The sequence below is a fragment of the Neopelma chrysocephalum genome, unplaced genomic scaffold, assembly GCF_003984885.1.
Source record: "Neopelma chrysocephalum unplaced genomic scaffold, ASM398488v2 Primary Assembly neopelma1_131, whole genome shotgun sequence".
Lineage (NCBI taxonomy): Eukaryota > Metazoa > Chordata > Aves > Passeriformes > Pipridae > Neopelma > Neopelma chrysocephalum.
This window is the reverse complement of record NW_020897793.1, coordinates 1,784,449-1,797,751: the sequence shown is the minus strand read 5'-3', so window position 1 is coordinate 1,797,751 and position 13,303 is coordinate 1,784,449. Positions and strand designations below refer to the sequence as shown.

The following is a 13,303-nucleotide window of genomic DNA, read 5'->3' as shown; positions in this document are numbered from 1 at the left end:
ACAAATATTTATAAAATCACATTTTCATTAACAAAAGGTCTTCACATTGAAATTTCTTCAAGATTTAAGGTGTTCAGAAAACCACGAGAGGGGAAGAACAAAAGAGCTAAACATCATCCAACCTTCCAAGTTCAAGTTATGGAAGTGGAGGGGACTCATTGAACCTGTAGATTAGAACCTCATCATTAGCATTTGACTCCTTTTTCGAGTCAAAACCTTTTCATTTAGATGTAAAAGTTATCACAGCACAGTCCCACAAACAAATGAATATTTTTTTAGACAAGTGCTCTGCCTAGAGAGTTGCTAACAAAATTCAAATAGACTTGCCCAACAAGTGACTTGTTTAAGGAGAATCAGCACAGGACCCTTCCTTCATGCAAACTCACAAATATAAAGAACATGTTTACATCTGAAGATGCAGCCAGCTGGGACAGAAAGAACCTATACTATTTTTTCCTATCACATTTTTGAACTTATTGATTTGTTGGGTAGGCTTGACATTTAATCAGAGGGGAGGGAAAATACATCATTTGGCTACAGAAAATTAGTTTTTGCTAGATACACATCCATCAAAGCCTTTACAAGTTTCTATAGTGTCTTTCAAGATTGATACCAGATTATAGTCTTCAAGTCCTGTGTATCAATGTCAGACTTTGGCAACAGCATTTGCCATGTGACTGAACAGACAGAAGACCAGCTTGGTCTCACAGCAAACCTGCAGCTTCTCAACTAAATTCGTAAAGTTCTTCAAGAAAATGGCAGAGAAGACTTATAACAGAAAAATACATCTGCAAAAAACCAAACTTACTATAGTGATAGATGATACATTCTTTTTTTTTCCTTCTGTCAGCAAATCTATATTGTAGTTAACCATTATTTTTTCAAGTAATATAACACCATTCAAGTGATTCAGTGGCAACATTCTACTCTCATATAATAAACAGTGTTGCACTTAGAATAACAAGTAACATATTCGTTATCCTGATGGTTTGTTTTTTTCTAGTGACATCACAACATTTATCGACTGCAGTGAGGACAGCAAAGCCTTAAAAGACACACACTGAGCATCACTACATCACTTAAAAAAGAAAATAAATAAAATGAAGTCAAAACAAAACAAAGCCCCCGCACTTTTTCCTAGTACATAAGCCAAGGAAGTGATTACACACTCACAGTAGAGTGGCTGCATGCAGGATAACATAGCAGGCATTATGTACTCCATATCCAGCCATGCAGTTTTGTAATTAATCTTGTGATAGTAATAACTGAGCCTTGTCAAGCTTCTCTCTTATGATCTATGGCCCTGACACCAAGCTTCAAGGAGAAATAATGACGCTTTTTTCAGAGACCACGTCATTTTATTCTGATCGTTGTTTTGGCTACTCTAAGGATGGGAAATTCAAAACACAAGGAAAAGCAGGTAATCATCAGGAAGAGATTTGCACAAAGAATAAAAGCTCCTATGTATATGCATGCATATTCCATGAAATACAACCATGATATACATAGAACAGAGAGATTCTTAGAAACACTGAATATGCTCATTGGAATGTGACAGCCATATTTCAAACAGTTTTAAATAAGTACACGAGGGAAGAAATGTCCAGTCAAATCTTCTGAGAGGGAAATCATTAGGGGAGCCTTGATTAACTGGAGTTTCTAAGTAAAAGTGAATAGAGTATGATTTTTAAAGCCTAGGGGGAAAAAACAAAAAAACAAACAAAAAACACCCCCCTCAAAAAAAAAAAAAATCAAGCTTTTCCATCTAATCAGCTAGGAGGCACATCCCATCTGAAAAGGGGCTATCCGAGAAGAGGAAATATGAGGAGAAATAGGATATAAAGAGGAAAATTAAACAGAATGTTATATCTAAACACCTAGCACAAACAGGTTCTCTGTGCTGGACATACTGAATAAAACATTGAAATCTGAGTGACCTGCAGAGAGTCAAATTATCAACAATACCAAAACCAACACCACATGGTTTGGTTTGACGTTATTTTCCAACACTTCCACTCCATTCCATAGCAGAAGGACAAATTCACAACTTGTCTATAGTCATAAAATTATGGCATGAATTTTTCTGTATTTTTAAGAAAATGAGGTGATTTAAACCCTTAGCATTTTTAACCTGTTTTATAAAAGCCCAAACTGAACAATTTCCATCAGTAAAAATCTCGGGTGAGTACTTACAGTTTTCAGTTGATGAAATTAGATGGATTTCAAGAAACCCAAAATTAATTAAGTTGATGAAACAAAGTAAAATTAATTGGAAACATTCTTCTCCCTCTCACTTTTTTTCTAGGCTGTGAAGAACCTAATAATTTAGGCAAGAATAGTTGTAATCCATTATTTCCATCAACCTTCTTCTTTTAAGCCTCATAAACCAGGAACACAGTGAATTTACTTTGGTTCATTACTGTTGCAAGTATATTACACATAGTTAACCTAGAAAAGAATCCACATATTTTCATAATTGTGCTAGTTTGGGCTGGGGTAGTTAATTTTCTGCACAATAACTGGTTTGGGCCTGTTTTGGATTTGAAAATGGGGTTGGTAAAATAGAGATGTTTTCGTTACTGCTGAGCAGCACTTACACAGCATCAAGGCCTTTTCTGCTTCTCACTCCACCCCACCAGCTGGAGGTGCACAAGGAGTTGGGAGGGGACACAGTCAGGACAGCTGACCCCAGTTGACCCAAGGGATATCCCATACCATAAGACATTATGCTCAGCATATAAAGCTGGGGGAAAGAACAAGGAAGGGGGGATGTTCAGAGTGATGGCATTTGTCTTCCTAAGTCACCATTACACACATGATGGAAACCTGCTGTCCTGGGGATGGCTGAGCACCTGCCTGCCCACAGAAAGTGTTGAATGAATTCCTTGCTTTGCTTTGCTCACGTGGATGGCTTTTGTTTTCCCTATTAAACTGTCTTTATCTCAACCCAAGTGTTTTCCCACTTATACCCTTCTGATTCTCTCCCAGTCCTGCTGGTGGGGTGACTGAGCAGCTGCGTGGAGCTTAGTTGCCAGCTGGGGTTAAACCACGACAAAAATGCATCTTGAATTGCCTGGGATCCACTCCCTAGGCCACACCTGACTCCAGCAGGACATTTACATTCCTCTGTCAATTCACTTCTGCTAGTTTATCGGTCACTGTTCAACCTACAAAGCACATCACCTCATCAGGATCCATCGTTAGACTGTGCCAGACAAACTGGATCTCCTTTCGGTAGGACTTTCAGCATTTCCGCCTGTTCCCGAGCACCAGCAAAGCAACGAGCAGGTCTAAATTCTCCGAGGCCTTAGTTCAGCACCCTGGCCAGCTCCGGGCGGCGGCGGGCCCCGCGCTCAGCGCTGCCGCCCCGCTCCCGGCTGATGCAGGGCTCTGCACTTGGGGTGTGCTCACAGAGGGGAACTGCTCACCCCGTGAGAGGTTTGCCGGGCTTCCCAGCAGCAAAATGAACTCCATTGCAAAGGGTCTGAACGAGGAATTTCATTCTTCCGAAAGGAAGAAGTTCACCACTAACCAACATAATGTAAATAAAATAAAAACAATGCCACCGTGATGTCACCACCTGCACTCCTTATGCCTGAGTTCATCCCCTCAGTGTCCTCAGTACAAAAGGGTTGATATGGATCTACACGCCCCATACATCATGAGGGCTTCTCAGGAATTAGTTCAGTGCAGCCCCACAACGTGCTAGTCCATTCCACACTGGCTGGAACTTCAGCTGGCAGCTACAGGACAAGGTCTCAAGTCAGATGGGATGAGAGAAGGAGACACTCCTGGAGAAGTTCTCTCCAGTCCCAGTTTAAGGGATAACATAACAGATCTAGAATCTACCTGCTGTGTGAATAACAGTCAGTCTTCAGGATTGTCACTGCATATGTCAGCTTTCAACAGGACTAAATTCATACACAACATCAAAAAAACCACCCCAAACTGCCTTTTTTGGTCTCCTTTTTTGTTTTCCCTCCCCCCCTCAAAGTGCATCACTTCCTCAAGCTGTAGATACATTATCAAACTTAGAACAACAACTTTAAGTGACATTTTGATATACCTGCCTCGAGAATAAGGGAACAGACAACCTATTTGGTAAACATTTTGGGCACAATTCACATTACTTCCCTAGAAAATGACTTTTCTGTCTTAGAATTTATCAGACTTCTCATCAGCTTCTTAAGTTACTATACATGTATCACCATAACAGAGCCTTCCTTGTCAGCAGGAAGCTTGTTAGAAAATAAGTCTATGTATTTTGCCCACAAGAAAGGATTTGGGCAATAGATTTAAAGTTCCAAAAAAAAAATGAAACAAATGTGTGTTGCCTGGATAGAGAGGCAGAGAGATGAAACAAAATACTTTTCAAGATAGTTCAGAAGAATTTTCTGACAATTTCAGATTCAGTTTTAAGGTTACAACTTCCAGAGCTACCTAAAGGGAACTAAACATTCATCTTCTTCAGACAGTTTGGAAGTACCAATGTCAACACACATTATTTAAATATAACATATTCTATGATACAAGCTTATTACAATAAACCAAAAAAATGAAATGTATTTTATTCTTGGGTCTTCTTGCATGTGTAACTAGTTACTTAACAGACTGCTTGAACAGCATTTCCACAGAGGAACAAAGTTTCAGAGCAGCTTACTATTTCTGGTCTGGACTTCTCATTCTTTCCCCTCAGCTCACCATGCCTGTGGCTCCTCTGTACTTTTATAGTTGCAATATCACATCTTACAACAATCAATATGCAGGAAATTAATTTCACTTCATTTCATTTCATACAAGCCCTTTTCCTGAGCTTTTTATAAAAAAACAAGTTAAAAGGTTAAAAAAAACCCCATACCACTCTTGAACCAATATTATTATTTGAAGGTGAGTTTTAGACTTACCTTATGTACACTTTCAGGGTTTTCAAGCCATGCATAGTACATTTCCTCCACATAACTTGAATTGCCCCCACTCAGGAAAGGTTCTGAGGTTCCTGACGAAAGATACCGTTGGCCATGTAAAAATGCCCTTCTGGCTATATTCTGCTTTTCCAGAAGTTTAGTGCCATGACACTTCAGCACAGCTGCAAACAACTTCAGATGACTCATGTTTGTTTATTAGACAGACGATCCAAGTCTATTAATAAGACAAAACCAAACTTAATCAGAAAAAGAGACAATGAATTGCAAACACATTTCAGCCCCACAGTGAAAACTGATGTTTATGGCTACAGTGCTCTTCAACAAAGCTCAGGCCTAGGCATGAAGCTCGCCTCAGGGTTAGACCTAGAGCAGTGGAATCGCTGCTGATGGCCACCCCCACATCAGGAGCTCTCTCACAGCTTCTGTAACTCATAACATCCCCCTGAAGCAATCACCCCTTGTACCGCATGCCCTGAGCCCTGGTTCCCTGGGAACAAATGAGTCTGCTAATCACTGACTTTTCTGGAGCTCTGGGCAACCCCGACTGCTGTTTCTCTGTTTAGAAAGCTGCAACCTTTTACCAAGTCAAGCTGGGGTAGGTTCAACCAACAGTGTCAAACACGGACGCCATGGTTACAAAAAGCTGCTACCTCAAATTTATGCCATGAGTAATGGAGCTGACAAAATAATTAGAAACATTAGTTAGGTGTTCATACTGACATTAGCCTTCAATCAGTGTTACACTAAGAAAAGGCTCAGGTTAATTTGTTCTCCTATCTAGCAACATTTATCTTGTTCTTCCAGTGAACTCTTACCAGCTTTGTAACAAGGAGAGAAGATTCCCTACAATTTTGAACACAAAGGGAAAAACAATAAAGGTTGAATCTTGGGAATGCTGAACATCTCCAGTGCTAGCAAAGGGAATCAGAGCTCACCTTCAAAATAACACAAACAAATGCAGCTTACACTAGTCCCAAAATAGAACAGTCTTAATGCTGAAGTTGTTACAACTGCAAAGGAATAGTAATAATGTGAAAAGAAACTATTAGTTTCATTTTCACTGTAGAAGTATTTGGAATGTACAAGAATAGAGAGGGTTACTTCAGAAGAAGTAAAATTCAGATTTAACTCCAAGGTGTCTCTCATTTGTTTTGTTGTCCACCGACAGAAATCATTTATTTGGTCACAAGGTAAAATACAATGTTTTTTGTTTGGTGTGACTAGTTGAACAGTTGCTAAGAAAAAACAAAGGTACTGAGCTGTCAAGTAAACTTCAAAGTGTTTTAAAAACAACACTGTCATTTTGAGTCATAGAATACATTTTAATGTTCCCCATTACATATTAAGTTTTCTTTATCTCTAATTCAAAAAGTAATAGATACCTTAAAAATTTTGTGTAAACATTTTCTGTATATAAATCCCATTAAATTATTTTCTCACTGTTTTTCCTCTCACCCCCTTGCTTAAAAAAACAAAATATATGCTTACAAAACTCCTAAATTTCTAAGGGATGGGAAGAGCTGCATTTTTCATCCTCCGATTTAAAAGTTAATATTGATCTTTAGAAAAAAAGAAAAAGGGCTCTTACTAAATAAAACAGTATTACTCCTTGTTCTTCTGTGGCACTACATTTTTAACTCTGCATCTATTTTAAGTGCTGGTGACCTTTCCTAGTTGCTACCTTGAACTGTATCATCCCAGCAGGGAACTCTCCTCCTTTGACACACCAAATTCCCTTGTTTCCACTTTCAAGACTTCTGCAGCCTTTTCACTCTCACCCAGTAGCAGATCTGACATGTAGTTCCTAACACCAGCTGCCATCATCCACTTTCTGAATGTTCCAAACAAGCACTTGTCCATGTTCTCCATGGTGCCCGACACATGGAAAGTATCCTCCCAAGGCAGCATCCTCCTGTAATCCTATGAACCCCTCAAAACCACACACTCTTCTCTCTCCATTTGGCATTTGCAGCAAAATGGCAACAGTTAGGATACTGATATGCTAAATCCCCATACATCAGCATTATTTCCTATCTACCAATATTCACTTGTCATTTTCCGTTTCACAGATTGAAAGCTGACTACGACACCGATTTCCTCCTGTGTCAACACCTCGTCTCTGATCTGGGCTCCGAGGCAACTGTAGGAACAGAAACACTACCAGCACCATTTTGAAAATAGATTAAGTCCTGCAAAAGCTCAGAGTGACTGCAAGAGCACTGACAGAGCTAATACACCGCCTGCATACATAACTCTCTTCAAGATGTAACCCTGTGTATGCATGATGTCATTTTGCAAAACTTGGTAAGATTTCAACATGTTATAACAGTGAGAACAGAGAGGTCACCACGGCACTTACAACTTTATGAGAGAAATTATTATTCCACCTATCTTACTGCATGCAAATCTCATCCTCTATCACCAAACTCTTGCACAGATACCTCAGGGGTGGACACTCATCCCTACAGGGTTACCTACCCTCATTCAAAATGGCTCTGCAAAGATCTGGGAGATAAGACAATGAGAGAAACATTTTTCTCAGTTTATCATACTACAGTGGCAAGCTTCTTAAGTAGGGGTAATTTCACATTTTTTCTCCATAATATGTCTGTCTGAAGAATGTGCAGCCCTTTTTTCTAGCATTTAGTAAAGAACACATAGAAGAACAACAACAATTTGTCAGGGAGATTTGAAAATGGATGCAAATGACATAATATATAACAGAAACACAGAGTTTGTAAGTGGTACCAGTCACTTCCAGCTCCATTTAAATTTCAAAATGGAGTCAGAACCATACTTCAAACTCTAGCTACTGAATATGCAATCTGTAAGAGCTATGGTCACTCCTGTGAAGATATAAAGATCACAGGTGAGGAGAACTGTTACCACAGACATTATTCCTATCTCATGAAAAAGTAATGCATCCATTTTTATGCGTGTATGAAACAAAAATGGACAGAGTCACAAATCGCTTAATTCCAGTCAGATTTCACTACAGATTAATATGACTCAAAAAACCCGACTTCTTCTTAGTTCTTCCTTTTGCACACACTGCTTTTCAGCACAGATGTCAGCTGTCAGCAGCTAAACAAACCAGAGACCACCAGTGTGATCATAGACCATTCCAGCCCACTCAGCCTTGAGGCTGTCAGTCAAAAACCTGCACACAGGACAGCAGGCAGAAGTCGGAAGTAGTTAGACCTGTTCCACTCCACTATGTTTCCTAAACCAACCCTGAAATGAAAACAGTGATTGGCACAGAATCAAGCTGAGCCAAGGGCAACCTAAAGGATGGTATTAATTAAATCCCTACCGGAGGTCAAACATAAGAAAGAAGCAGTGAACCAAAAGAACAACCTGATATTTAATGCACCAAAGCACCTTCAAAATGGTGGAATTAAATGAAAGCCCTGAGCAGCTGAAAATTTCTGCAGCTGTTCCATCCCAAGCGGCGAGTTAGCTTTCACCTTGGCACTTCCAGCTCTAGAAGTGACCTAATGTCATAGGCAGTCTTGTGAATTATTTCTACCCAGGTTTCTAGAGGACAACAGAAGCATGCAGAAAACAGCAAGGCACTTGTGACAACAAAGCCTTTATCCAGCTTTTTACAAAATCACTTTAAATATAAATATGTTGCACATATGAATCATTATCCTCCTAGTATTGCCAGTGCCCTTACCGCGTTTCTTAACACACATGAAGCCCTGCTGCCAATGTTAACAAATGATCTTTATGCTCTGCAGAAGTGGTCATTAATAAGCCTGGCCCATATTTCACAAAAGCACTCTTTCATCCACTGCCATGGTCATTTTCTCTATATTCTGCATACAACTCACTCCTAAATCACTTTTTAAGATTGAAAAATTCTAATAAAACGAGGCTAACAATGAAAAAAATGGATGAAAATAATAAAGTTTCTCCGAAAGTCTGTCATAGATAATTTAAACTAGCGATGCATGGAACATCCTTATTAAACAAGGCTACTTCAGGGATATAAACCTCCACGTGCTAAATGTTTCTTCTCCCCCCAGCACAGATGTACCATCCTGTACAGAGAATCACAATTCTCCATCCAGAACTTTGACCTGGAGGAAATTTTCAAGCAGCGTGTTCACCACAAGGCACACACTGTAAACCTCGGGCAACGGAGGTATCTCAGTGCCATGAAACCAACGGATTTATTACTGTCCCCTCGGAAAAAAATGCCTTCAGTGGGTACCCAAAGGACAACATCACAGCAGTGCCACAGGGATAACATCACCAGGGTACCAAGGGCATGACACGACCGCGGTACCAAAGGGACAACATCACCGTGGTACTCCAGGCTACCAATGCGTTGTAAAAGAGCAGGGGGCAGTATCTGTGAGGGGTCGGGTTTGCTCTCCTGCCCCTCCCCGTACCGCAAGGACACGTCCTTCCCCGGTGTCCCGGCCACCGCGGCCGCCACCGGGGCCCGGAGCCCGCGGGGCTCTCGGAGCGCTCCCGGTGCGGCGGGGCCGAGGCACCACCGGGGCCCGGGCCAGGAGGGGCCGTCCCCGCTCGCCCCGCGCCCCGGCGCCCGGCCCGCGGCGCGACCGCCCCTCAGCCGCACGGCGAGCGGCCCCGGGGACCTGCGCGGCCGGGCCCGGCTTGGCCCCGCCGCCCCCCGCCCCTCACCGGCGCGGACAGACCTGCGGGGGCGGGGAGGCTCCGGCGCATCCGCGGAGGGGAGGGAAGGGCAGGGCAGGGCAGGGAAGGGCAGGGCAGGGAAGGGAAGGGCAGGGCAGGGAAGGGAAGGGAGGGCAGGGAGGGAACACCGGCAGCGGCGGGGCGGGGGCCGCACCTGCGTCACGTGGGGCGCGCGCGCTGAGGTCACGGCGGGGCGGGGCCGCGCGCCGCACCGGCACAGCCGCGCGCGGGACACGGCCCCGCCCCCCGGACACACCCAGCCATGGCCACGCCCCCGACACACCCAGGCATTGCCCCGCCCCCGGACACACCCGCTCCTGGCTACGCCCCCACACCCAGTCATAGCCCCATCCCCCCGACACACCCAGCATCGGCCACGCCCCCTTGCCCCCTCAGAGCCCAGGGCGCCATTGCGGGTCCGTGTTCCCAGACAGTCCTTTAGGGACCCCCCCATCGACAGCTTTTGTTAAAAATATAACTAATTTTGTTTAAAATGTAACGAGAGCACTGCTCAGGTGAATCGGTTTGAAGGGTTATCCAAAGAACAAGTTGTTCACAGCACTCCTGTGCAGGAATGCCTGGAAGTTTCACCCAGGAAATGTAAAGTGTCCCCAAGGGCACATGCGTTTCTCTCCAAAATTTGTTCATAAACTAGACTGAAAGTAGTAGACCTTGACCAAAATGACAGGAACTACATGTGAAGGGGTTTTAGGAGTGAGTTATTGTCCCAAGTTATGTGGCCAATTATAAAACACAAGGCAATACCATCTTGAGTGATCCTTTGCTGGCAGAGTTCTTATTTATACCTTTCAAGTTTTCTTTTCTCCTCGATGCCTTCAAATTACAAATGTCTATCCATTTTCTCTCATAATTCAGAGACGACATATTTGTAATTTACCTTCTCTCTATCAACTTACATATTGCATACAACCAAGGTCAGTTGTCTATACAGATGTTAAAATTGGTATTTTAGGTAAATATTGACACCGTGACAAATCCCAGTGTTTGGCAACTTTCTGGGCAAATAAGAAGATACGATTAATGGGAAAACTTGGCACACCTTAAAAGAGGGGAAGAGAGAAAGAACTATAATTTGTTTTGTGCTAAGGGTACAGTGGAAAAATGAGTTTATCAGGGTCAGGTGGGACAGAAATGAAAAATAAAAACCTTAAGAAGGAACACAACAGGCTTCATCTGGGGCTTTGTCACCTAATGGTCACACAAATTTTCACGAGGCTTATTGGTTGTTACAATTGTTAATTAGAGGAAAATTAATTTCTTCAAGATGAAAAAAAAATCTTAATCCTCACATAAATACATCAAAAACCTTATTATCATCTCAGCAGTTTTCCTAGCAGCTGTGCATCTTCAAAGAACCGATAAATACTGCAGAGCAAAGGTGTGAACGATGTTAACTTTTTTGTGATACAGTATTTAGTGCAGGGAACAGATTGTGAGAGGTTTGGCAGGAAGAGGAGGCCCTGCAGGATGGCCTGTCCCACCTCAGTGCTGCCCATTACCACTGCACAGGAACGTGTGCTGAACTGGTACCTGCAGCTGGCCAGATGCTGGCTGGGCCTTCTGGCAAGTGGTGAAACATTATTAGGTACAGCAATTACTACTTGAATTTTAACCTTATTATGAGCACACAGAAGCCATCTCTAGAGCAATCGTGTTATGCTGAGCGTAAATTCAATTAAAAATTGCAGTGAGGACAAGCAGACCTCCCCTTCATTTCAGAGGGAAACCCACATGTCAAATCTGACTGTGAATACCATTGCAGCAAACAGGATAAATATGCTTGGGTAGACACTAAGATATTACAGTGTATTTCAAGTGCTTATGTTGTTCCTGGAAGCCTTTGCCCAATTTCACATTTATGTTCTTTTTTTTATTTATTTTTTTTTAAATTGTTCACACAATGGGAATTTGTATGCTTGAAGCATCAAAATTCTGGTTTATTGTGCTTTGAAGCAGCTCCAAAATTCTCAAATATTTATTGTGGCTGGGTTGTCCCACCAGTCTGCCCCAGCAGCTCTTGCTGTACTGAAGCATTGCCTTGCTGCTGCCAGCTTTCAGTGTCACTTTGTCACCAGTCTGCACCCCCTGAGCAGAGTACCTTCTTGCCACTCCTCCATTTGCTCTCCAGTGAGCTTATGATGGACAATAAGCTATTTTCTTGTGATTCCCATTTTAATTCTTACAATTTCCATTTACAATTTACATTTACCTGCCCATTTACCTGTCCACTGGTATATTTACCTCTCCCACCTACCAGCCAGAGGGAGATCCATACATTGGCTTTGCTTCCTGCTAAACTATCACACTTTGAAATTGGCTGGAATGGAAGTCCATCAGTGCAATGAAAACTTAGAAAAAATGCAGTTCGTAGCAGACAGAGCCAAGTGTGCCAGCCTGCCTTGTGTCGTTCTCATGCCAGTTCCACACTGAGGAAGTGTTATGTGCTAGAGAATTCTTGCCTGGATAAAATGTACAGCACAGGATAGTCACAACAGCACCCCTATGCTGTCAGATGTGAAATTGTCTGCTGTGCTGAAAGACACACTGCCTACCCGTGATTTCTTTTTTACATTCATCCTTATTTTCTGTAGCAGATCAGTGTTAATCTAACATGTTTGCTTACTTAATTCTACCTCCTTTATCTCTCAACTCAGGCATGAGTTAACACAACTAGAACCAAGCTGGTTTTGGAAACTCACCATGTTGCCCACTGAGGGCACAACGTGACTCACTCTTTGTTCCATGGTGTGGTACTCCACGCCCCTCTCATGCCTTGCTCCTGTCTTCCTTGGTTTTGGTATGTGGATCTTGCTCACTGTATCAGCAGCCACTTGCAATCAGCACTGCTGTTCCTGCGGTTAATTGCTCCACACAACACTCCCTCCAACACAGCAGGACTTCTCAGTGGGCTTGTTTCTTCAAAGGATAATCTCATAGGAGGTGGTCTGGGTACAGGATTACTCATAGAAGGACAATCTCATTAATAGCTTCCCCCCCTGAGATAGATACATTTATGTATTTTTGGCAACTCTTCATTGTTGTTGGTAATGTAATTCCACTAGAGACAATGTTTACCAGAAGTTCTCTCAAGCCAAGCCAGGAACTCTATTTCCCTTTATTTCTCTATGTGTTTATTACACAAGCAGTCTACAAACCAATAGAGGTTCAAACCTAAAGTATCATCTTTTCTTAGAACAAGGCAATTTGGAAATTGTAAAACACACTCTCACTCTGAGCCTAACAATAAATGCTGCTCATTAGGCTTGTCTAATATTTAAAATTGACACTTAAAACCCTCAGAGCACCCTAGACCAAACAGTTCCAACAAATGATTCAGTTTTCAGAGGGGAGGCTTTGGGGGGTTTACTGCTTATCCTAGGTAAACATTTCAAACAAGTGCTAAAATCCCTTTTTTAATCCCTGTAAATAGTAGCAGAGTAACAACACTCACTCTTCCAGATGGGATTTGCACCAGTTCCTTGTACAACATTTCTTGCCCTTTTCTGCAATGCTTTCAGTTGGAATATTCTGAAATTAATCTGGCAGGGTCCCAGATTATCCCCCCCTGCCAAGCACAGCAGCCTTTCCTCGGCAGGTACATCACTCGGGTTGATCGCAGCTGCCTTGACCCTTCCCCCCAGAACTGCCCTACTACCGAATGCACTCACACAGGAGGGTTAACCACAAAT

The 13,303-nt window shown here is 42.4% G+C and overlaps 1 protein-coding gene across 4 annotated transcripts in view; it reads right to left on the bottom strand.

Moving 5' to 3' along the window:
• Window positions 1-9,805, bottom strand: part of OGDHL (oxoglutarate dehydrogenase like) — a 52,823-nt gene extending 43,018 nt beyond the window's left edge. Inside the window, exons 1-2 of one of the 4 annotated variants that reach the window (XM_027698617.1) lie at window positions 9,748-9,805; window positions 4,905-5,139 (exon numbers count right to left, since the gene is read on the bottom strand). In XM_027698617.1, the coding sequence (XP_027554418.1) occupies window positions 4,905-5,111 (207 nt within the window). In that variant the 5' untranslated portion in view covers window positions 5,112-5,139; window positions 9,748-9,805. Of the gene's footprint in view, window positions 1-4,904; window positions 5,140-5,275; window positions 5,392-9,325; window positions 9,349-9,595; window positions 9,683-9,747 lie in introns of those variants that run through there. The other 3 variants (XM_027698615.1, XM_027698618.1, XM_027698616.1) reach the window with 3 other exon arrangements.
• Window positions 9,806-13,303: the final 3,498 nt, after the last annotated feature.